Here is a 26,925-nt window from a genome sequence, read left to right as displayed (position 1 = left end):
AATTATAAAATAATGTATGGGGTTGTTTTAAGTGCGTTAGGCACTTAATTAGGTTAAGTGGTGTAAAGATTGTTTATCCAAGGTGTGGTCCATTGCACTTGCACCCATTATTATTATCTTGCTAGTTGATCATGGCTACTAACCCACCCCATTAATTATCAACTAACTAGTCACTTGGTTTTCGACAATAGAGTCAATGATCTTGTCTCCTACTAACTGGACTTGGCCCATGAACTAGATGTTTGGACATGCTTTCTTATCATATGGTTCATGAATGTCCTGGGCTCACAATAGGGCTGCTAGACTAGGTGGTGGCTTAGCCATAACAGCAAACATGGACCATAGGTGTCACTCAGCAAAGTCCCACCTGGTTCTACTTGTACATGTATAGTTTCAAGGGCCACACCTTAATGATAATGGACAGAGACATGTGAACTTACTTGACAACAAAATTAATGAATATGTTATTATTCTGGTTTCTCATGTCTTTTTGGTGCACAGTTAGTTGACTTGTGGAACCTGTGTTGTTCATAACTGCTAGCAGACAACAAAAGGCATTTAAAGGATTATGGCTGCAAGACAGGATGTCATGTGGTTCTGAGCTTTGCTTCAATTACATGCTTACATTGTATTATTATTAGAATGATGTTACATCTAGCATGGCCATAGCAAGAAGCAACACTCCTGTGAGTGATATGCTTATGCAAAAGATGCTGCTGGAAATTATTGTTGAATAGGATCCATTTACCTCAGGAGACTGAAACGACTAGGCCTGTAAACGAACTGAACAAACCAGAACAGGGCTTGTTTGTGCCGGTTCATTAAGGAAAAAGAATGGGTTCGTGTTTGTTTATTGATATCTAAACAAACGGTTTATGAACACAATCAAACGAAATAGACATAACGAACACAAATATCCAATTCAAAATCACTGGCATCATCCTTACTTCCAACATTTCAAAAGTGAACAAAGATATGTTAATTAGGTATAAACAAATGTCCAAACACTATTAGATAATTTGAAAATCAAGTCAATCTATCCATGGTATTGAACTATGGATCAGCAATGCACCATCAAAGTTACTTGTACTTAAAATCAGGCTTAAGGCTTTTAGAATATAAAATCAAATCGATTTTAATTTAATATTAGTAATAAATAAACTTGAACGAATATTCAAACGAACAAACAGAAATGAGCGGACATGAATGAACGTAAATAAATCATGTTCATTAGCTTAATTAAATGAACAATTTTTTGTGTTCATGTTCGTTTGTTTATTAGATGAAGAAGATAAACAAACTTCCTAGCAAACAGTTCACAAACGATTCACCGTTCTTTATAGACATACAGCTTACACATACATGATGCATAAAATTGCAGAAGGAACCTGGGGAACTCCATTGATTAGCTAGAAAGCAGAAACAATCAGAATTCCAAAAGACGAAGGCCGGTCTTTATGTAACAAGAGATAAAGTGAGCCAATATAACTAACTGGTGCTAGATACCATAGTCATAGAAGGTGTGGTATTTATATCCCCTCTAAAAAAGACTGTTTTACTGTGATTAATTACTAATCAAACTTTTAATATACCTTTTAATAATGGCATATCATATGCATATTGTTAACAGGAACAGTGACCACAGTAATACTTTGTAACATTTGCCTAGAACCAACCACTTTCCCAAATATAAATTCTACATAATGTTAGCATTTCAAAACTAAACCAACTTAATAAACAAACTTCTACCAAACTCAAAATGCCACCGTTACCACGCTATCGCGTTTACCAGCAACCTGTTTACTTGCCAATTCACTGAACTCACGAGCAGCGTCACGCAACGCCAACAGATCCACCCGTTCAACGTACTCTTCCACACCCCGCAACACACTTCTCTGAGCTTCACACATTTTCTCATCATCACATCCCTCTTTCAATATCCCCAAACACAAATTAACATCCACTTTCCTCCCAAATTCTTTCCTTTTCATCTCCTCAACCAACTCCACCCCGTCATCGACTCTATTAACTCTCACATACCCTTTAACCATTGTCACATACGTAACCAAATCCGGCTCAACATTCCTCGCCTTCATCTCCACCACAAGCTTCCTCGCATCATCCATTCTCTCAACCGACACATACCCGTTAATCAAACTATTATACGTAACCAAATTCGGCTCCACTTCCCGCGCCATCATCTCCGCCAAAACCCTCTCCGCATCCTCCATTTTCTTAACCTTCGCGTACCCGTTAATCATCGAATTATAACTAACCAACAACGGCGCGATCTCCCGCCTCTTCATCTCCGTCAAAAGCTTCTCGGCTTCTTCCATTTTGTTCACTTTAACATACCCTTTAATCATGAGTGTATAAGTATGTTGAACTGGAACTATCCCTTCAGACAACATTCTATTAAAGTATTTTTCAGCCATTGCATACTTCCTGTGACTTATAAACACATCCAACAAAGAATTATACAATTTAATCGTCTTAACAACACCCAATTCCTCCATTTTTAGATAAACCTTGACACAGTTCTTGACTGTATCCCATTTTCTATTGCTTTTTGAGTAATCATAAATCAGATGAACAAACATATCTTCATTATAATCAATACCCTTTTTGGGTATACCCAGTAAAGCCTTCTTAGTGTCATCAAGCCTTTGATTCACAAGCTGATCACTTGGATCTGTTGAATCTTGATTCTCAACCGGGTCGGATTGTGATTCATTTGAGAAACGGTAAATGGGTATTGATATTGGGGAGAATTGGAGTTGTTTAAAGAGTTTTGATTTTGATACAACAGCCATACGGTAATAAGCCATTTTCGGTGAGTCTGTTTAGGGTTTTTGTAAGGTTCTGTACTGAGTTAACTCAACCAGACATGTGTAGAGTAGAACGACGATAAACAAATGGGTCGGATCGAAGATTAAAACCGGGTTTTTTTCTTTTTTTTTTTGCCAAGGCGGTTTGCGTTATTAACCGAACCGGGGTGGTCAATAAAAAAGTATAGCATCAAGGTATAAAGTGGTTTAGGAGGAAAAATGTTCAAACATGCTAAATCGAGTGGGATCGGTCTGAAACCGGTCTAGGACACAAGAACGCGGTTTTCAGGCATGTTTTGTTTTCTTAATCGAGCTTGTCTGGGTCCGAAACAAGCTTGAGGTAACGAGAGTGCAAACCGGTATATGAACTGTGGGTTGGGTTGGGTCCAGTCCGGTTTTCTGGTGAAGTGGATCGGGTTATAAACTAGTTGATAGGCTCAACCGGTTTTTTACACGTCTGGCTCCAACCAAGTGAGTTTCGAATTTCCGTTGAGAGTGTAGTGTCATTAAAGAATATTAGTTGCAAAGTTAAAAAAAATTATATATTTGTCGTTGTGTAAACTATCTCATAATTATCAAATGAATATTGTCTATTAAGCTCACGCTAATCACTCGGGTGTTGATACAAAAATTCATGATTCTCGTGTCGAAATTTCAATAGTAGCATGAAGGATTAGACTTTCTACATTCCAATGTCGTCTCGGTTGGTGTTGCGTTGTATCTCGTCTTCCAAAGCTTAGAGCAAGCTATGTACATGAGAAACCCGTTAAAAGGTCCACGAGGCAGGATCCCTGCGAGCACTCTAAAATTCAAGTAAGTCATATATCTCGAATGATAACTTATATTGTGTATCTTCTTTGTCACAAATGATTAAATGTACCATAGAACATGTTCCTACCATTATACTATTAAAAATGATTTAATGAAGTGTACCATATATCATACTATTTTCAATTTCTAACATCTTTCTAAATGGATTATTCATAAAAAGTTTTAAGTTACAGATGTCATGTCAGAATATTGAAGTTGGTACAATGGTACAGCCACTTGTTAGACACTCACTAAGTGCACGTTGACTAATCAGTGAGTGGCTTCCAACTTAAGTGTGTGCACATATGTCATCGTAACCTTATCTAGTTAAGATGATTAGGAACGAGGGTTGTGTTCATTCTTATCATTTAGAAACTTTATTAAATATATGAACATACTGACTTGGCAAGGGTATCATAATTGTTGAATTTTTAAAACCTATTAGTAGTTCATGAAATTAAAAATTAGTTTTATTATTTATGTTTTCTTTAATTTGTAGATTTTTATGATCATTTATTGTCATATCAAACTCTTTTTCGGCTTCCTTTGCCAACATAACATATTTGTTATGGGATTCTTATTGGGCTTGTGATAAGGCACGAATCACGATCACACGAATAGAGATGGCCTTATCTCATATGGGTTAGGAAAAAGGCAGAAGATGGGCCGTTAGCCCACCTTTAGACAAGTGAACTTTATTTTTTTATGTTGCCAAATAATTAACAAAACAAACTTCGACATTTTGAAGGGTTTTTCTTTTCGTGTTACTTCCAATCTTCAATCTTTTGATGTTCTACATTTCAACACTAGTAAAACAATCAAGATGCAAATTCTTCGATAATTTGACATTCGGAACTAGGATAGGTGGACTGAAAGTGCTCACTGATGTTGCCAAAATCTTTCCAAAAATTTTATAAGCAAATTGGACATTATTATTGTTTCAACACTTTCCAACGGATCACTCTAGCTTCTACCCGGTTGCAATCTGAACTTGACGTTTAAATAACTCGTTAGAAATTGTCCTGTTTCTAGCGATTAAGCAAGTAGCATGTATCATGTGTGGATGTAAGTAAATAGAGAGATGGTGCAACCGTGCAAGAGTTCTGTAAGAAGAGTTGAATTGGGCAAGTGGCTCTTAATTTAGAGTTGGGTAAGACCCAATGGGCGAAGCTTGCTAAGGCCTGGGCTAAGATATATTGAGACACACCTCTACAATTGTTAATATTAATAGAGTGCATTAATAAAACTTAGAGGTTAATAATTGTATTTGGTTTTGTAGTTTATATTCACCACTTTCTTTCAATACTAAGTATTGGAAAAGACATGTTTTTTATTACATCAAAACAGAAGGCAAGCGGGCAATAAACCAAATATACGTAAGTCATATGAATTTAATTTTCTACAAATAATTATTTTTTAAAACAAATACCAAACAACTATAAAGAATATCTAGAGGACCAAACCAAACCAGATTTACCGAACATTAATAAATGAAGTGAAAAAAATCCCCCAATGTTTGACCTCATTCATGCATATGCATGGTTTTACACAATTCCATCTCCATGAAGTAAGGAAGAAACTACCAAATGTTTGGTGTCGGCTACTTAACAGAAGACATGTGACAACATGCAATGAACCAAACAACTGTTTACGATAACCCAAATATCATAATCTAGGAAACCAAATAAACCAATATTATAATGTAAGTAAATTATTTTAGTATCTAATTTCATTTTTCTTAATGTTAACTTTTCCAAAAATGAGGAGTCACATAAATGGCACAACTAAATTCTTTCTCTTACTTTAAAAGATCATAAATGTTGTATAAGAAATATTTTAGTAGCATGGAGATTGTATCTGCAAAATGTTTGATTGAATAATGATATGAGATCGGTTTGGTGAATTGGGTGGGTAAATGGGTACTTACACATTTAGCAAAACTAGTATTAGAATTGTGCACGTTGTGGCAAGCTAAACCACGGAAAAAATTTTAATGTACCTGAACTATTACATGAACGCACCCTCGCATTGCGGCTATGTATAAAACTTCAATGATGTGTTGTGTGTAGATGACTTGTACATGATCACGTGCAATTTCGTTTTACACGAATACTTATATCAAAATGTACATAAAAATAAGTACGTTACTATGCTATATTCGGAATTTTATAAAACATAATATTCTAAAAGTTATAAACAGAAAAATGTCTATAAATTGGGCACTTGTCAACTTGTGATTTGCCAAAATAAAAGAGAGAAAAAAACATTTGACAAATTTCATGGTGTATGTTTAATTAAGTATAGGTGTATGCTTGTAATTTTAAGAGGGAAAATTGTCATTTAGAAAAACATGCATTATGTGCTTGTAACTTATGAATAAATTGTTGTAGGCTTAATTAAGGTTTACTAGATTTTAATAATCCTTATTGAATGGTATTAACTAATAATAATTCATATTTATTTAAAAAAAAGTTAGCCTTCAATGGTCCTCCGTTAAAAAGGACTTAACGACGTTATACTTTTTTCCGCATTTCAAACTAATGTTTTAGGGCGTTTGATTGGAAGCAGGATACGAGCCGATTGATGTAAACTCAATTCGAAACAGTGCTCCAAAACGACGAAACAATGTTTTAATTCGGGTGTTTGAACTTACAATTAACAAAAATCAAGTCATTTGAATCGCCGTTCGAACTAAGTTTTACATCAATCGACTCGTATCCTCCTTCCTATCAAAAGCACTAAAACATCAGTTTGAAATTTGAAAAAAAGTTTAACGCTGTTAAGTCCTTTTTAACGAGGAACCACTGAGGAACAACTTTTTAAATTTTGAACCACCAGTGACAATAAAATAAATAAGGATTATCGATCAAATTACTATTCAACAAAGATTATTAAAATCCAATAAATCTTTGATTAAAGCAGAGGGATATGTATTGTCATTTTAGAGGGGCTGACGTATAATAACTTTTTGTAATTTATGCATAAATAGTTGTCCAAGGTGACTTAAGTGAGTAGTGATTTGTGTCTCTAGTATGATAAAGCATTTTTAGGATAAAATGAGTCTGTCCATGCAATAAAAATTACTAAAAGTTGACATACTTAGGAAGATTTATAAACCCAAATAAAGCATCATTAAGTTCGCACTAGAGTCTAAAATTCAATGCCTTTGCTACTTCTTTTTGCTAATTTTTGCTAAAGTTTTCTAAAGGGTGTGTAATTATTGTTGGACGACTTCCAGAAATGGAATATTTACACATATTTTCTGAATTAAAAGAAACATTTTATTGTAATAATTTATTTTACTCTAATATATTCTTTTATTAAACTTACGGTTATTTATATAAATTTTTATTTATATTTGTTGAAATTATAAGTTCTTATTTAGTGGCCCATGGAAATCTTAGCACAACATATCATGTTCTATTTAATGTATCCGAATGTTAAGAAGTCCATAATTCACGATGGGACTCTATGTGAGTGAATGCACAAAGGACCAATTTATATAATTATGTATCAACACCTATATTTGGGTTTTGAGGGGGGTAGTAAGACTATACTCAGATTAAAAAGAATAAATGTTTTATTTTATGGTGTGAGTTTTTTTCTTTTTTACGTCGTGTAAAAAGTTACGTGAGTTTAAAAAGTCGGGTAAACTTGAAAAAGGTAAAATGGTAGGCTATTCTTATTTTACCCGTGCAGACCCTTTTTATGCTTGAAGATCGATGAGGTCGTTATTTCTAACATTGATTTTGTGATATAAGGCTTCCAAATTATTCTTGTACTTTGTAGGTAAAAGACCTTTTGTATTTAAAATTTTTCATGAATATATATATCCATCAATTACGATGAAAAACAAGATGCCTAGCATGTTGCCATATAATCTTGATATTTATTTAGATTTAAAAGGAAAATAATATAAAACTTAAAATTGATAAGAACGACTATTTTAGTTTTGGAAAATGACTGATTACGGAATTTATCAATCAATTTCAACGAATCAAAAAACATCGTTTTTCAATGGTCGTGTATTTCTCCCCAACATGCCCCGTTATAAATAATTCGTCTTGGATTATTATCTTTATTTATATGTAACATCAAACTTTTAAATTAAAATTTAAACTTTAATAAATACTAATATTTCAGTAGGCACTAATAATGAACGTTGGACAAAGTTTCTAATTTTAATTAATGGATTCAGCATCCATCTCTAAATCTTAAAAGCATCCACATTTAGAGGTGCACAAATCGGTTTTTTTTAAAAAACCGGTTCGGTTATTAACCGGACCGGTTTTTTTTGGCCCGGAAAAAAACCGGTTGGGTTAATAACCGGACCGGTTAATAACCGGTTTTTGTATGTCAAAACCCTAACCGGTCTAACCGGTTAGGACCGGTTTAGAAACCGGTTAGAACCGGTTAATAACCGGTTAACCGGTTTTTTTTTAAAATAACCGGTTAATAACCGTATTTTTTTTTAAAATAACCGGTTAATAACCGGTTTTTTTTATAATAACCGGTTTTAAAAAAAAACGGTTTTTCCATTAACCGGTTCGTTAACCGGTTTTGGATCTAAAACTTGTAACCGAAATACGAACCGGCGGTTTGTAAACTTTCGTAAAAACCGGTTTCCGGTTTAAACCGGCAAACCGGTTCCCCAACCGGTTTTTTTGACCATCTCTATCCACATTCCACAACATGAATCAATTAAAAAAAAGACAAATAACGGTATATTTAACTGTTAAGCATATTTAACACAAAATTTATGTTCCCAGTGTACGTTAGTTAGTTGTTTATTAGTATTAAAATCTTGGTATGAGAATAATATCTTCAAGATATCTAAATAATATTTTTAAATCCTTCTATTTATATACTTTTTCCTGTATTAAGAGTACATTGAACATTGCATGTTGTAGTTTGATTAATCTAATCTTTATATTGGCCAAAGCATTTGACATGTTACATGAAAGATATTATATTTGGCTAGCATACGAGTTTTCAGGTTTTCCTGATAAAGTCGTGTTTTCCATCTTGGTTTTAAAAATTAAATTATTAATCAGAGCATAGAAAATACTAAGTACTATTTTGAAATTTTAAACAGTAAATATATTATGCATATATATTTAAGTATAATACACAGAATTGTGAATTAAAACTATAATTTTAGTGGTGGGAAAAATCTATATGGGTAGTATTTTTTATTTTTATTTTTTAGCAAACAAATATACACTTAAATCTACTCCTACATCTACACCAATTGTTCATGACGAGACTAGAACGCGTATGGTCTCTTGGAATAGGACACTTTACATGACACCAGAATACCATTTGGCTAAAAATAGAACTTGTAGCAAGTCTTTGGTAAAAATGTCCAAAATCTAGTATTTTGATTACATGTTAAGTACTCGAATCTGTCACACGCAGCTTTTTCTCTGACAAAGTAGATATTTATTTAAGTGAATTTAGTCCTCTAATATTGTACATTGGTTAGGTACATGACACTAGCGTTGTCACAATAGACAACGATGCCATGGCATGTGTAAGAGAAGAGCGGAACTCGAGAAGAAGAATTTAGATTTGGTTGTACGTTGATCACCCCTAATATCCAGCTTCTACACTGCACCAAGATTGAATAGGTTGGCGCTTCGAAGACCAAGAAATGATGCTCTCCTTGAAATAAACACAATATCATATGTGAAACTTTGAGTTTCGGGACATGCCTCTCTGCGCGTCAGTGTAAAAAACAGTGTTGCTGAGGCAGGGAGCCTGCATGTGCATGTACACTTGTTGAATCGCACTTGCGATGGTTGTTTAGGGCCGGCTCATAATAAAAAATCAAACTTTCAATATGCATGCATAAGTAAAAAAACAAACGCATGGAAAAAAGAATGTCATGTAGCTCGGGTGAATTTCTATAGTATTTATAAGGGGATATGATATTCGAACGCCCTTTGGTTATCCACACACTCTACATACGATCGTATAGAGGTTATATGATCGTATGAAACCTCATGTTAAAAGGTGTGTGGATAACCAAAGCTTTTATAAGAAATAGAATTCTGGTTCCAGACTTTGCTAAAGCTTTCTTTTCTTTTATTAGTTAGTGCCTTGTACTTCATGTTAATCTTTTGTTTATATTAAGATTCTTTTATACATTTTATATGTGGCTTTTTTAAATAAAAGCTATTGCTAAATTTAAAACACATCTAAAAATTGTAAAATAAAAATCTATTTAGTTTCACATAATTAAAAGAATAAAGCATTTAGGGCTCGCTTTTTTTGCTCGCATAGGTGCCTCGAGGTCCTTCGTTTTCTCAAAGACGACCTTGTATCTGTCTGGTGAAGGTGAAGTACTAGGGCGTCTCGACTATACGACATTATTCAGAAGAGTTTCTAACAAGGAGTTGTCACTGACACTGAGTTTAGAATTAAAGTTAGCCGGAGTTATTGTCAGGTTACACGAAGAAATCCCAACCCGTTCAAGTTTTTTGGAGCATACTTATATTTATTGTTAGCGTAGAATCACCTGTGAGTCATGACAATCCCAATAAAAAACTTATGGTACTGTGGTCGTTCGTTACAAACTCTTTAGCCAAAAGGGACACTAAGCATGGGTGAAAGACATTAGAATAGCTAGTGAGAACGATGTCATCAATGTATAAACAAAGTAAGCAATGTCCTTACCATGCTTGTAAATGAAGAGAGAGTGATCATACTAACTGCGAGAGAAGCCCAAGGTAGAAACATAATAACTAAAAAAAGACCGGCGAGGCAAAGGTTGGTTGAGAAATGGAACTCGACTATATAAGAATAAAATAACAGTGCATTCTTGGTTTTAAAATACAAGGAAAAGAAATGATAAGATTGGATAGGGGAAGAAAGGAAAATAAATTATATATTTAAAAGGCATTCTCGAGTTAAAATAAAAGATTATAAAAGAAAGTGTTAATTACATTCTTGAGTTAGATAGGATGGAAAATATAAGAAAAAAATTGCAACTTTACAATCATGTCCTTATTTGAGTTAGATAGGAAGAAAAAGATATGGTAAATTAGTAATATTGTACATGACTATAAAATTTTCTTCAGAATCAGACCATATTTGGCTGGAAAGTTTTGAAGTAAAAAAGTCCTAATTTTTCTTTCCATTCTCTTTTTTTTCTTTTAATGAAAAAACTCAAGAATGAAAAAAGAAAATTTTTTTATTTTTTTTTTCCAAACCCTTAAATAAAAAACTCAAGAATGCAGTGTAAAAGTTATAAATGTCAGCTGGATTTGATAAATAAGAGAAACTCTTATACTATATAAAAGAATGGTCAAAATCAATTTGCATTATTCACAACCACGAAGTATAAGAATACATATAATGTTTGACCTATCTATGAATACAATATAGTCGTAATAATGGATTTTTTTCAGCAAAAATAAATTGATTTACTATACATGTAAGATATCAGTAAATATATAACATGGAAGAAAAACCAATGTGTCATGTGTTGATAATATATAATCTTTCTAAACTTTTTAGGTTAATATATAATTTTGGGATTAAATACGAATAATTCTTAACATGAAAACGGTAAGAACCAATTTGTAGTTATTATGTTTGTTTTTATAACTGTTTGCTATTATATTTTGTTCGTATTTGCTTATTTCCGATTATGAGACGTTATAAGTATTTGCTGATTTACAATTTATTGTTATTATTTGGTTTTTTTCTTACACTATTATAACTATTTGTTGTTATTATTTTGTTGCTAATTTTGATTTTTTTGTTGTTATTATTAGAGCTTTTTCTTTGTTATTATAAAGCATTGCTTATATAGATTGGTATTGTAGTTGCCATTTTTTTTACTACATTTTCATTTTTGATGAATTGGTACTGTTTTTTACGTTCTCATGTTAAGATTAATTTATACATAAATATTCCTCTTAATATAAAGGATGTATGAGAAAAACTGTTATTAATAAAAGTGGGGTAAAAAAGATGGAATGATTAAAATCCAGATTCACTGGATTTAATTAATTAAATTGAACTTAATAATACATGTGATATTATTTGAATGTCAACAAAAATTAATGATGCATATTAATACCCTTTGTTAAAGTTATAATATATGCAGATATATTTCATGTGTTATTGTGATGGTTTTTTTAAAGTTTGAAACAAAATTAAATAACGTAATGAAAATCGATGTATAATCTATTTGTGGTCTCCACCCCCTCGCTAGACTGTTCCATCAAAAATGAGATCAACTTTGAATGGTTAAGGGGTCCACATCCATTCTCATGTATATCCAATATTAATTATTATTAATTAATGTATATCCAATATTAATAATTAAGCTATATGTTTACTTTCACTCTAGTGCAGTATATATTCCGCTACACACGAATATCGCGAAGGAAGTAAAAGTACTTCTTTCCCTTGTTATATGATTTTTCCATTTTGTAATGCCTTAGAATCTCTTAGATTGGATTATCTAGCATCTTGCTAGCTCTTTTCGGTTTTTTAATAGTATCGGTTTTACCAGAATCAAGTATTACAGAACTACAAACAAATGTATCTATCTTTTTTAAATCTAATAAGACTATGCGTGTTCAAAATTAGACACACACGGTCATTTTGCATCATGTGGCTACTAGCTAGCTTTTGGACATTTTGCGCCTTGCGACGTCTCTCTCTCTCTACATCTCTCTCACAAAAACCTCAAAATTCAAACCAACCAAACATTATCTACATAACCCTTCAACCCAAAACTTGACCAAAACTTAGGACCGTCATTTTGGCCCATAACGCCGGCTTCAAGCCATCACTACGGATAGTCTAAGTTATATAATTTTGAATTATAACTTTTTCTATCTCCTAATCCCGCGATCTTTGATACCTATATTGAATAATGAAAAATCCGTTAAATAATATTGTATGTATTAAAAGGCAAAGTGGAAAGTTTAAAACTTTTTACTTTGACCACCAAAAGTTTTGAAAACAAAGTTTAATGCTTTTAGAAAGTTTAAAACATTCCATTTTGCCCCCCCCCCCCCCCCCCCTCTCCCCCAAAAAAAAAAACTTTAAAAGCAAAGTTGAAAACTTGTAAAATTTCAACTTTGGCCATCAAAGTTGCCTCTTATTCAAACTTTAGCCATCTGAGGTTCACGCATTTATACTTTTGACATGAGACTTTTAGAAATATCAATTTTCTTCACAAAACTTATATTTTGATGGTACCGTTTTTGATGGTACCGTAATGAACCAACTCGATACCAACCGAGTTACTAAGCACAATGCACGATTTAAAGCATCTATAGAGATAGGGTTTGGATTCTATCGAGTTTTCCGGCGTGATAACCAACGTACTCATAGACGTTTGGGTTCATTTGCGAATCAAGTTTAATCCGCCGCAACATACGAGATCTTCAAGTTGTTATATATTATTGATTAACTATGTAAGTATAAAAAAGTCTAGTTAAAATATAGTAAGAGTAATTATAAAGAAAACAAGTTAAATTTAACTTAAATTATGATAGAGATAAAAACGATTAATATAACCAATATATTCTGTCGACTATATATCACTAACAACATAGAAATGTTTAACCAGTCATACGATTTTCACATTTTTTTCTATTTAAAATTGATTTTACAAGCCTTAGATAGGGTGGCGACAACTGCTACCTTGCCCACCTCTGTTTTCTATTTCGTTTATCTTTGGTCTTATGGTTTTCATTGAATAAAACTTCACCATCGTCTGAAAACTCAAGCCGCTTATCCAAATATATTTTTAGATGCCATTAAGTCTCACTGGCACAAGCCCCGTGACATGCGTTATCTTAAGGCAGATATTTGAGCAATTAATTATCAGTGTTTTGACCAACGATTATTTTCACATAGGTTGGGCTATAATTTTACTTATTCACCATCATTCTCTTTGTGTGCTCCTAAATTACAACTACTAAATTGCTAGGGCCACTTTTTTTTTTATGTTTTTTAATTATTTTATTGGTGTTTTACAGCACCAAGGACCATAATCCATGGTCATCGATAACAAACTACATTTTAATTACATTATTTTTTAGATTTATGTATACAAGAGACCACAGCTTAATCATAGCATTGGCCTTGCCTTCGTTTTCTTCAAGGGCGGATCTACAGTAGAAATGGGTGGGGCCTCGGAAACACCTGAGTTTCGAAATAATAGTGTATTTATATATAGAAAATATTAGAGGAACCAACTTACAAATTTGGAAGGAACCATTTTATGTTTATTTAGAGCACTAGTCCAGCCGGTAAGGTATCGGTTTTGTAACCCGCAGGTCGCAGGTTCGATTCCTGTTTCTAGAATAATTTTTTGAACTTTTTTTTTAACCAACTCAGCCCTTATATCATTATAATTTTTTGAACTTTTTTTTTCAACCAACTCAGCCCTTATATCAGTATATCAATTAGGGTTTAGAATAGATACAACATAACCGCTGACCATTCTACTCTTTTCCGGCCGTTCTCCGACCACCGCCTCCGCTTTTCCGGCCGACCAGGCGACATTTTGCCTTTTTGACTTCTCCGATCCTCCTGCCTTCTACTCTTCCTTAAAGCTCGATTGCTCGAATCCTCCCACTTTGAAGGTAAGTTTACATTCATATGCTAAATGTTAATTGTTGTTGACTTCTTGTTAATTGTTCTTGATTGTTAACTACTTAATTGTTAAGTTATTTGTTAATTTAGTTTTAATTTGTTAGATTGTTGGTTTTAATTTGTTAGTTTTTGTTAGTTTCTTGGTTTTTAATTCGTTAGTTTGTAATTGTTGATTTGTAGGTATTATGAATTAGGGGTGTTAACGGTCCGGTTATGACAGTTTTTTGGTCAAACCGAAGCCAAACCGTTACCAACGGTTTTTAATTATCGAAAACCAAAACCAAACCAGTTTGGTTTCACGGTTTGGGCTTTATTAAACCTCTATAAAAATTACACAATATACAAGTGCAGGATATAAGTTAAAGCCAAAATTCATAAAACTTAACAATGAATAGGAGGCTTGGAGAGTTAACAAGATTAACATCTAACAATAAACATAACATTAGCCTTATAAAGCCAACAATCCTTGAAATATGAACATAACCGATAGTGCAACTTAACAAAATGAAAGTCTTTTTTTACTGCATAACAGAAAGATACACATGGGACTTTTGAGAGTTTGATGGCTAATGCGAAGCCCACAAGTTGCGTTTTAAACTTCAAATATTCTTAAGTGCAGTTTTTTAAAATTAAACTTAGTATATTATATATTATTAAATATGTAAACAGTTAATATATATTATTAAATCTTACGGTTTGGTCCGGTTTTATACGGTCCGTTTTTGGTAAAAACCGTAAACCAAACCGTTCATTATGGTTTGCAAATTTGAAACCGACCGACCGAAAGCTATAGAAAAAAACCAACCGTGAAACCATACCGATGAACGGTTTGGACGGTTTCACGGGTTGAAACTGAACCGTGAACACCCCTATTATGAATATCAAGAGATATTTTCAATGACGGTGTCTTTTTTATTATTTTATCATATTTTTATTATGTAATGAACTTTGTCCGAACCATCGAATCGACCTGAACCTCAAACCGACCTAAAATTTTTTATACCCGATTTTATGAAATAGAAGCACCTAAATGTAGTGCACCACCTGAAAAGAATTTCTGGATCCGTCACTGGTTTTCTTTATATATATATATATATATATATTGATCTATGAATGTAAGAGACCGCCGCTACACAATTAAGGTCGTCGGCTATCGACTTACCTCTAGCCGATCGTGCTTATCATTCCAAGAACCATCAACTAATGAACTACAACCGTGTAATCTTGACAAAATTGGTGATATTTTTTGAAGGACAATGGCTTTACAAGCTAGGTGTGTTAAATTCAGCTCACATCCACATGCTTTTGAAGACCAGGACTACGGTTCATTGATATACAATTTTTTCAAGACCATCGATGACACAATCAAGCAAACAATGGATAGCATAATCAAACAGAATATGGGTGACAACATCAAGCACAACATAAATTTGTTGCTAAAAGTTTGAATTATTTTAGTTGATTTATCCATGCTTGTTTTATTATTATTGGTTTTTATGTGTTTCTTTTGTTTTCAGTCTAAGCTTTTGATTTATTTTTGCCATGACTGTTGACGAGTATTGAATATTAGGTTTATTATTATAAGCTCATGAAACCATTAGGTATTTATAGTTTACATTATGTTTTTTGTATGTTATAATTCATTAATCAGTAATAATCAGTCAAGTATGTTATAAACTTATAATACTACATATGTGACAATCGATTACTCGCATCTTAAAACACCTATTAGTTTAGAAACCAATAAATTTGAATTAACATATATTTATAAAATATAGTGTTTGTTATGAGTCTAAATAAGAACATATTTTATCTTAAAAATGTAGAAATCGTTTCTTATGTAAATAATAATAATAACAATAATAAAAATAATAATAATCACTATTATATAAGAACAGTTTCTTTGTTGGATTTTGCGAAAAAATGAAAAATGGTGATGTATGCATCTAAATAGTACGGATCATGGAAAAAGAAAGCGAAAAGAAACAAACAAAGGGGGAAAGCATGTGATTGGCTGATGGCAGGTTTAAAAACCGTTTAGAACGACGTCGTTGTTCTTATCCAATAGGAGCTTTCCCTTTTTACCAAGTAAACATTTCGCCTTTTTCTCACCGCCCCCACGTGCAATGTTCTAGATATCATAAATACCTCTCTTTAAAAATATATAATTTTAATTTTATTGTTATCTATAATATATATAAAAGAAAACTCAAAAATCTTATGTGTCGCGATGTGGTCGCTCCCTCTTTTTATGGAAGCTACTAGATTTCTTGATTTTTAAATGGAGACCTCTCATTGATTTAACCCAAATTCATGGGTATGGGTCTCACCAAACCCAGATAGCTCTTAAACGGGTTATAACATCTCATTAAATTAAAAAATAATCTCATCAAATATTTGATATGAAAATCCTACAAAATAGGAATATACTAAAAATTAATATCCTATTTTATTTTAAAAAAAGATATTATTTATAATTAAGAAACAATTTTATAATAAAGAAAATAAACGGGTAATGGGTATCACCAAACCCAGATAGCTTTTAAACCGGATTATAACATATCATTGATTTGTGAAACCATTTCATCTCAAACCTCAAGTATATTAATTATTAACTTTCTTATAATAAATAAAATTAAAATCCAAATATAAATATATAAATATTAAAAACAAATAATGTAAAACAACCCCCGTGATACGGGGGATAAAATCTAGTATATATAATAATTGAAAACCCTAAAATCCTACGTGTCGCGATGTAGTCGCTTCCCCATTTTATGAAAGTCACCAGATTGCTTAATTTTTAAATGGATGTCTCTCATTGATTTAACCCAAATTCATGGGTATTGGTTTTACAAAAACCAGATAGCTCTTAACCGGGTTATAACATCTCGTTAAATTAAAAATTAATCTTACCATTTATTTGATAGGAAAATCCTATAAAATAGGGATATACTAAAATTTAATGTTCAATTTAAAAAAAAAAGATATTATTTATAATTAATAAATAATTTTATAGTAAAAAACATAAGCGGGTCATGGGTCACCAAATCCATATAACTTTTAAACGGGTTATAACACATAATTTTTTTATGAAACCATTTCTTCTCACGCATTTGACTTGAATTCACGGGTAAAGGTCTCACCAAACCCATATAGCTCTTAAACGGGTTATAACATCTCATTATATTAAAAATTAATCTCATTAAATATTTAATATGAAAATCCTATAAAATAGGGATATACTAAAAATTAATATCCTATTTTATTTAAAACAAGATATTATTTATAAATAAGAATAAATAAAATTAAAATTCAAATATACATATATAAATATTGAAAAACGAATAATGTAAAACAACCCCCGTAATACGGGGGATAAAATCTAGTTATTTATATATAACTAGATTTTATCCCCATATCATCGGGTTGTTTTATATTATTCGTTTTTAATATTTATATATTTTTTTGGATTTTAATTTTATTTATTATAAGTAAGTTTATAATATATGTAGGGTTTAATGATAAAATAGTTTCACAAATAAATGAGATGTTATAACTTTGTTTAAAAGATATTTGGGTTTGGTGAGACCCGTGACCCGCCTATTTTTTTTACTATAAAATTGTTTTTAATTATAAATAATATTTCTAAAAAAATCATATATTAATCTTTAGTATATCCCTATTTTATAGGATTTTTATATAAAATATTTGGTGAGATTAATTTGTAATTTAATGAAATGTTATAACCTGTTTAAAGGCTATCTGGATTTGGTGAGACCTAGAGGTGCCCATCGGGTCAACCCGATCGGGTTTCGGGTTAATCGGGTCGGGTTAGTCGGGTTTTCCTTAAAAAATATCTAACCCGCAACCCGACCTTATTAAGGTTCGGGTTAGTCGGGTTGGGGTTATTCGGGTTTCGGGTTTGTCAGGTCGGGTTAGTCGGGTTAATCGGGTTAACCATGTTACTTTATAATTTTAAGTTGTTTTTTATGTTTGTAACTTATATGTCGCAAAATTTCTCATTTCACTCAATTTTTAATTTCTTTTACAAGCAATTATCTTATAATTACATATATAGACTTGTAAACGAATCGAACGGACATGAACAAAGGTATGCCCGTGTTCTTTCATTTAACTTTTAACGAACACAAACACTTAATCAAACAAATATTTGTGTTCATATTAGTTAGTTAAAAACTAAGCATGTTCGTGTTTGTTTATGTTCGTTCATTTAAAATCTAAACGAAGAGTTCACGAACATAAATGGACATAATTAAACAAAGATAAACAAATATGAAGGAACATATATGTACATACATTAACGAACACAAACATACATTAACGAACATAAATGAACACATTTAAATAAACGCAAACAAACAAATATAAAACATATTAGGGTGATATAATTACAAAATGCAGATAATATTTAATAATTTTCTATTAATATGTAAACGAACATGAACGAATGTAAACAAACTTAAATGAACGATCATAATTGAACGTTCACAAACATAGATGAACGAGTGAAACATGTGTTCATGGTCGTTCGTTTAATAAATGAACACACCATAAATGAAATTTTCGTTGAACGGTTCATGAACAAACAAGATAATTAACTCCTCTATAAAGCTTACATTATTGCCTTTATAGTGCTTATTTCACCTTCTGATCATCGTATTTAAAGTTAAGTATCACCACTAATCGGGTTATTCGGGTTAACCCGAAACCCGACTTTTTTCCAAAAGTGAACCCGAAACCCGACCCTATTAACAATTCGGGTTAACCCGAATAACCCGATTAATACCTTTTGACCCTATTTAACCCGGCCCGAGTTTGCTTATCCGGGTTTGGGTCGGGTCGGGTTAATCGGGTTCGGGTATTTTGGGCACCCCTAGTGAGACCCATACCCGTGGATTCGGGTCAAATACATGAGAATCCTCCATTTACAAATAAAGCAATCTAGTGACGAAAAAAGTAGGGAGCAACAGAGAGCTTTTAAAGGTTTCGTTTATATACATTTAAGATATATTAAAAACCATTAGTCATACTCTCACATATTCACTATTCATTAATATCCAAATATTCATATATAATGTACAATTAAGCATTGCACAAGTATTATTATACAAATAATAAAGTTTTGATTCTTATAATTTTGTAACAACATTTTCGAATAACTACTTTTTAACCTCTCAACTTTAATTACAAATTTTGGTTTATTAAGCTTTTGGAATAAAAATGTTGTTACACTTATATTTTTTTTCCCTCTACTTTTGTTTTATATATTCACTTTTTAGCCCATCAACTTTGGTGATGAAATTTTTGTTACAAAACTTTTACCATAACGAATCAAACCGATATCAACCGACTTCTCGTTGTATACCCGTCGCAAAACTTAATGGCTTTCAAACAGGTAACGTGTAGAGATGGTGAGATATATGCAAATCTTACTCTTCTCATGTGAGCAGATAAGCCGATTCTAGAGAGATCCTCATCTACAAAACAAATGACATACAAACCATACATAACTATAACCAAAGAAATAAAAAGATATCAATAACAAAAGAAGTTGTGAAATATGTTAAGTTGTTGACGTAGATTTAATAAATTGAAAACGAAATAAAAACCTCATACTTATTTTTTGACGGTTAACAAAAAATCTCTAATTTTATTGTTAAATAGAAAGAGATGCCACTTTACATAATTTGATATCACTATGTCAAAGGCTAAAACTTATTTTAGTTTTATAAATATCAGTGTTACATATTTAATATGTCATATCTAATAACAATCTCACAATGAATTTTGATAGACCCCTCCATCATCTATCACAAACATCCGGTGGCCCTACCTAATATTGTCACCTCCACATCTAAACCATTGTCTTTTGATTTGTTTTGTTATCATCATTGGATGCTTGTAATCTTTTGTTTTAGTGAAGATTAAATCTGGTTTCAATTGATAAAACCATATGATGCAGTTTCGGAAGCGATCAATGACTCAAGACACTCATGATAATCAAAGACGATAAAATGAACCAAAGGTTCCAAGAACAATATTCTTATTAATTAAAATTCAATATCAAAAACTAAAAAAACTAAATTACATTTAACCCTATTTATACTAAACAAGAAAGATAAATATTAGGAAACTTGAATTTTAAACAACTAATAAAAGATACTAAAATCTGAATTCGAATTAGTAGATATTCTGCATCAAACTCCCCATCTTCGAAAAAACTCGTCCTCGAGTTTTGTCTTCGAAACAAAGCCACCTGGATCGAAAGGAACATCAACTCGCTCCTTATTTGTCAAACACCATGACCCGACCAATCCGTTCAACTCTGCGGGTCGTCTCACCAGGTTCTAAACTCATACCACCTGGGTCTATCGGGTTGCCGGATCTCTTCACCCCTTCTCCCTGTCTTCGGAAAAGACTCATCCTCGAGTCTTGAGAACGTCGAAAAAATCATTAACAACCCGAGATAAAAGACTGGAATCGTTGTTCTTATCATGCTTAATAAACCACCCATGAATGTTGCTTGATAATTCTTGTGGGCGATGTCTAGAACCCATCCCCACATGGACTCCTATATGAATACCCATTCCATGGGAGCCATCCATATTTCCATTACCAATTCCATAATTATTATCATACTTCACATGGTATATTTAAATAATTGATATTATTATAGGTAAGTGTATCCAATTTTTTTGCAACCTCAATCTTCTCATCTTTTTTAAATTTTCATTCTTAATAGATCCCATATTTTGCGAATTCAATTCCGTAGGAGATCTCGCAATATTCAAACCTTTCACAATGTTTGTCAGCATTAATGGAGCTTCCAAACCAACACCATAACTCCCAGAAGCAACCGTGCTATCACCGGTAGCCGCCACCGTAGAACTACCACTTTCAATACCAACAGTTACGTTTACTATGGAGTGCATGCCATCCTCACCTCCATTGGCAACTCCATCATCAGTAGCTCCATGGTCACCTCCGTCGCTTACGATGGTGCTAGATTCAGTTTCCATGGGTGACCCGTTAAGAACATGTTTCACAAATAAACATTCATCTTCATCGAAATCACTTCCGTCTTCATCAAACTTTGGACCATCTTCCAATACACACTCGTGATAGATCGGTTCGTCGAACCGAGGTGGGTGATAGTAAAACAGATGCTCCTCTTCGTTGTCACCTTCGTCCCAGACGACGGTGCTCAACTCGGTTTCTGCCTTACGCATCTTCGATTGTAACTCGAGATCACGGACTCGTTTTCAGAGCCGTTCAATCTCTTTAAGATCGCGGACTCGTTGTCGGAGTCGTTTGATCTTCATAAGATCTCGTGGGTCGGAGTAGACTCCACCGCTGCCTCGGTCGGCGACTCTGCAAGTAGGATGTCGATCTTCTCCACAAGCACATGAATAGAAAACACTAGTGTCGTTTCCTCTGTCGGCGAATCTACGAGCAAACAAGTATTCACGTTCATGTCGAGCCATTTGAGAACCAAAAGCTCTGATACCACTGATGCAGTTTCGGAAGCGATCAATGGCTCAAGACACTCATGATAATCAAAGACGATAAAATGAACCGAAGGTTCCAAGAACAATGTTCTTATTAATTAAAATTCAATATCAAAAACTAAAAAAACTAAATAACATTTAACCCTATTTATACTAAACAAGAAAGATAAATATTAAGAAACTTGAATTTTAAACAACTAATAAAAGATACTAAAATCTGAATTCGAATTAGTAGATATTCTGCATCAACATGCTTTGTGCTCTTTTTGTGGTGTGTTTATAATATCATAATTTGGTTACATTGACAATTTAAGTTATGTGTTTTGAGTTCAATTTTATCCATAAAGCGTTTTAAAGGATACGATACAAAACTAGTTTGCGATTTGATAAGATTCTTAATCTAATTCGACTATCAAAGTGAGGTTTTAAGTGATTTGATGGATGTTCTTGGTGTTTTAGGAGGTTTGTAAGAGATCGGAAAAATGACCTAACCATATTTCATCATATTAAGTATGGTAAGCCTCCTAGACTTGAATTTAAGGTTTGGTCATTTTAAAATTTCATAAGGTTTGTTCATTTTAATTCAAAAGATGTTTGCTAGCTTGCATGTTGGAAAATAATGGGATTTTGGGCTTGATCACAGCCTGTGAACCTGATACGGGCATGCTAATCATAACGCATGCCCATGGCCTAGGCTTGTTTACAAGAGCACTGTCGTCAGGGTTGTCTCCGAGAATTTATATGCCTCAGCTGAGTCAAAATAAAAGACCCGTAAACCCTAACGAGTACCGAAATAATAATAAGCAAAAAAATTTTAGGCTTTATGTGAATGGTTTTTTGTTTGTTTTAAACAATTAAATTTTTAAATGGGCTTACTTAGTTATGATTTAGGTTGTGTAAAAATTTTTTTGTATAAAATATGCTTAAAAATATGTCACACCCCGACTAGCACAATGCAGAAGCGTAAAACGGGAATGTAACAGACACCTCTGGTATCAACACATTGTTTATAAAAAAACATTACAAACTAATTTACGATATATTACAACTCATTGTTCTATCATTGTTTTACAGTTTAGGTGATACAAACAAAACTGGTTCGTTAACTATACGTTCTTACTACTAACACCCTTGCCCCTATTCACATAGCATCAATCACACACCTTGAGCAAGTAACAGATCACCAAATCATTCTGATTTAGGTACACCTGAAAAGCAGTTTAAAACGGGTAAACTACTAGAGTTGGTGAGTTTCACGAGTTTCAAGAAAACAGTAATGAGTATTCACAAGTTAACACTTGTAACCATGAAATAAGTATGTATGTAAATGATGTAATTATGCTAAGCTACAGTGAAGCCTTGACTGTATGTGCTGCGTGCATCCATTTCCCCCCGCTCAATCAACCACTGTGGCCCCTTTCCGCCCACAACATGCCCCAAGTAGCTATGTCTAACACTACATAGCGTGTTGTATAATTATGGTCATGTGCAAACGGGGTAAAGTCTCAGCAATAAATGCCAGCTCCGTTTGGGTTTGTCAAACCAATAGTACTATTCACAAGCCACCGGCTCGAAGTTAATCACTGTGTTAGTGGGGACTTTCGTGTGTTAGCACTTAGATAATTCACATCAATACATGTTTCAGGTATGTATATGTAATCAAACATGTTTTTCACCCCAAAAGTTCGTAAAACTGTTTAAAGAGTGGGGTCATGAAACTCACGGTTTAGTAGATAATCAGTACTGTGTCAGCTCGTGGTTTGTTCGGTCCGCTATTAGTAGTTCCTATAATCAATATTATAATAATATTAATATTTTAATATTATTATAATCTCAATACTAAACTGGGCTGTATAACTAATTTGGGTGTAGCTGGAACGCCCAAAAAGTGGCAATAGGCTTAGGTTTTGATGTTTTTCAATGTCTAATACTTAAAACTGAACTTGGCTCAGATTCCCGTTTTCCCAGCTCGGCCAAGTTGTTCGTTTACACGTTCAGAAAACAGTTATGGGAAAATAAGCTTGGGTAAATGTATTGGTTAATAAAATGATTAAGTTATAAAGAAGGATCACATACCGGGGTCCCGGATTAGCCACGGGGCCCGTTTCCGTTTATTCAGTTTGATTTGAGAAGAAACGCGCACAATCCACCCGGATTGTCCAGGTTTCTCTTAGAAAAGTTCGTTTTTACTTAATTAATCCGAAAATATGATTTTTGATCACTCTTGGTGTTTTGATATTCCGGCAGGTTCATTAGTCGCGAACTTGCCGGTTTTTATAAAAACTGAATTTGTTTAATCTTTAAATTAGCATAATTAATTAACCGTTAATCATTAATATATGAAAATTTAATCACTTATCAATTAAAATATGCAGATTTTTATAAAAATATTTCTGGAATTATTTACTGATTTATTAATTTATAAAAATTCATTTTATCAGCTATATTTTATCTGAAAATCGTCCGTTTACCCCAAACAATTTCCAAAAATTCCACAAAAATTCCTGAATACTCAAATAATGTCCCAAAACTACCTGTATCAATTCCAGAATGTAAAAAGCTCGTGCGATATTCTTTTCGGCTCAAATTCGGCTATAAAAATTCACACGAACGCATATAAAAAAAACACCTTTAAACTTCTCCAAATGATCCCAAAATTCCTATGCGATCAAAATACATCAAATCTGAGTTTCCAGAAAAATTTCATAATTTTTGAAGTATTTTAGCTATTTTTTCCCAAATAAACGTCCCAATTCGGTAATAAATTCACCAAATATTCTCGAATGGTCGAAAAATTACCAAATTTGAACAGAGACTCATTGACATGGTCCCTGATGTCCCTGAAAAATTTCAAGGCCTAATAATATGCACATCACAACCTTAACCTAAATAACCCGTAAGCAAGTGTTTCGGCATTACCTTAGCGGGTTTGGCTCGTTTCCGACTTTCTAATCAAGTTTTCAGGTTCTTGTGCTTCTATTCAAGCTAGATAAAATTTCTATATCACAAACCAAGCAGGTTTTATCAATAGAACAGCCATTTAACTTAGGGTTTCGGCTAGTGCACAAAAACGAACTTTTGAACCGTAAAAACGCCGTTTCAACCCTTTAATCCGTGTTTATGGCCAAAAAAGATCATGTTTCTGATTTGAAACTAGGTTTAACATCAAAGTATGTTTTTGAATGATTTTTGAGAGTTTTACATGGTTAACTATGATTTTTAACAATCAAGACATGTTTATATGTTGTTAAACGAGTTTAAACGAATCAAAAATCGATTAATCATAAGGTTTTTACCTAGTTTCTTGCTGGTTTTGGCTGTAGAAGAAGAGTTCCAGAAGTTGTGTTTGAAAATATGTGTAAAAATATCTCAAATCTAGTTTATATGTGAATGGAAAAAAAGGGGGTGGGGTGGCGGCTGCGGCCGGAAGCCCATGGGCCCATTTTGGCCCAAGTTTCTGATTTCTCAAGCCCAAATATGAAAAGTCTAGTCCAAATTTAGTTCGAGTTCGGTTTTTGGCGCGAAAACTTATCGGGTGCGTTAAACAGCGCGAAAACGAGTGTTTTTCGGCTAGTTTTGTGTAAAATTATAAAAACATACTATATGTTTGTAAAAATCAAAAATATTTTCACGGATCGCCTAAAACATTTCAAATAAGTGTTTGGTAAGTCTTTTTCGGCTTATCGGATGATACAATGCTTGGTTTGTAACTATCTTTCGTGTTTAAATCTATAGCGGGTAGTTAAACGAGCATGTTTTCGTTTAACTTGTTTGCTATCAAACTAAGGCCATATTACTAATATTTTAGCTTGTATTAAACGTATATCACTTATAGATGGTCCGCCGAGATATCTGGGTCATAACCCGACCCGTTCGATTAATCGTTCGTTTGTTACGCAAAAGACGTTTATTTGCTTAATCGGTAAATACGTACTGAGTTGTACCTTGTTTTGGCTCAAATGTCACAAAATATCTCAAGTGAGACTAAAACGTATGACCTCTAGGTTGGGAGTTATACCCATTCGCCACTAGACCAAGCTAGTTATTATATAATTAGGTAAAACATTAAATATACATATTTTGTTTTCATAAAGACATATAAATATAAAAAAAATTTGTGCCCACGAAATTAAGGGTTCTGGCCGGTCGCCCACCTCGCCCTATGGCCTAGCCGACACTGATTGTCGCACTCAAGCAACACATGCATGGTCAATCCGGGTCAAGAATGGGTGTGCCCGTGCAAGGGCACCTCATGCTTCCGAGCCGAAGTAATGCAAGCTGAAAGTGCCACACATAAACCATCAACCTTCACAAATAAACAAATGCTAATATTTGAATGTTAAACTAAATCAAATGACCAAGTCTAAAGTTTTATCACACTACACATGTGAATTTGAAGGTAAATTTCTTGTCCACAGTTTTTACAACTACTTACGTACACTAGGCTCACTATTCTAATGACTTATACACATCAACTTGAAAGAATGTTTGCCTAATCAAAAGTAACGATAATTAGAAGTCATATCTAAAACGTTGGACACATCATTGCAATCAGCAGTGCCTCAAGGCTCGTAAATAAAAATAAAACCAAAAGTTTGGAAGCCCTATTGTGCGGCGTTAAACTCATTGTTATTGAAGAAACGTGGATCTACTCACTGGTAGCAGATCTACTTTCCTCGAATGTGATTAAACTATTTCACCGATGGTTCTTCTGGATCCGAGTTCTTCCACCTACAAAATGAACAGCGCCGTTACTTACCCCTCAGAAAGGGACAGAGGGGTCCTCTTTGGGGTAACCCTCCGGCGTGAGAATCAGTATCTTTTTGAGAAGATAATAATGTTGTATGTAAGTGAATCTCAAGAGTATTGCTGATCGCTGAATACTCTTGATTTGTGTGACTGTGTGTTTTCTCTGTAACTGACTGTGAGTGAATATAATTCAATGTGATTGAATGTGATATCACTGCTTGTAACTGTCAATGATTGAGTGTGAATGAATGTCCCATCAAAGTGGAGTTGATGCTGTATTTATAGTGCTAGGGTTTCCACTGGTTGGGCTCAGCCTCGTTGGCCTCCTCCAACCGCACTGCGCCATGTGTCCTCTGGGACACCTGGCGCTTTCTCGTTGG

General features: G+C 33.2%; 2 protein-coding genes across 2 annotated transcripts in view; one reads left to right on the top strand and one right to left on the bottom strand.

The window, feature by feature from the left end:
* The window catches only part of LOC143539982 (aquaporin PIP2-1-like), a 179,774-nt gene that overhangs the window by 115,532 nt on the left and 37,317 nt on the right, over positions 1-26,925 (top strand). The gene's annotated exons all lie outside the window — the stretch shown is intronic.
* On the bottom strand, positions 1,664-2,828 carry LOC143539990 (uncharacterized). Its single transcript, XM_077033163.1, has one exon. It carries the CDS (start codon positions 2,826-2,828, stop codon positions 1,755-1,757), a length of 1,074 nt encoding a protein of 357 aa, XP_076889278.1. The 3' UTR covers positions 1,664-1,754.

Source organism: Bidens hawaiensis, unplaced genomic scaffold (genome assembly GCF_021521415.1).
Source record: "Bidens hawaiensis isolate Kalapana, Puna unplaced genomic scaffold, B.hawaiensis_p1.1 tig00012097_1, whole genome shotgun sequence".
Taxonomy (NCBI): domain Eukaryota; kingdom Viridiplantae; phylum Streptophyta; class Magnoliopsida; order Asterales; family Asteraceae; genus Bidens; species Bidens hawaiensis.
This window is presented reverse-complemented; position numbering and strand designations above follow the sequence as displayed.

Excerpts from the sequence above, each read along its gene's own strand:
- LOC143539990 (XM_077033163.1), bottom strand. The coding sequence starts at position 2,828 with ATGGCTTATTACCGTATGGCTGTTGTATCAAAATCAAAACTCTTTAAA.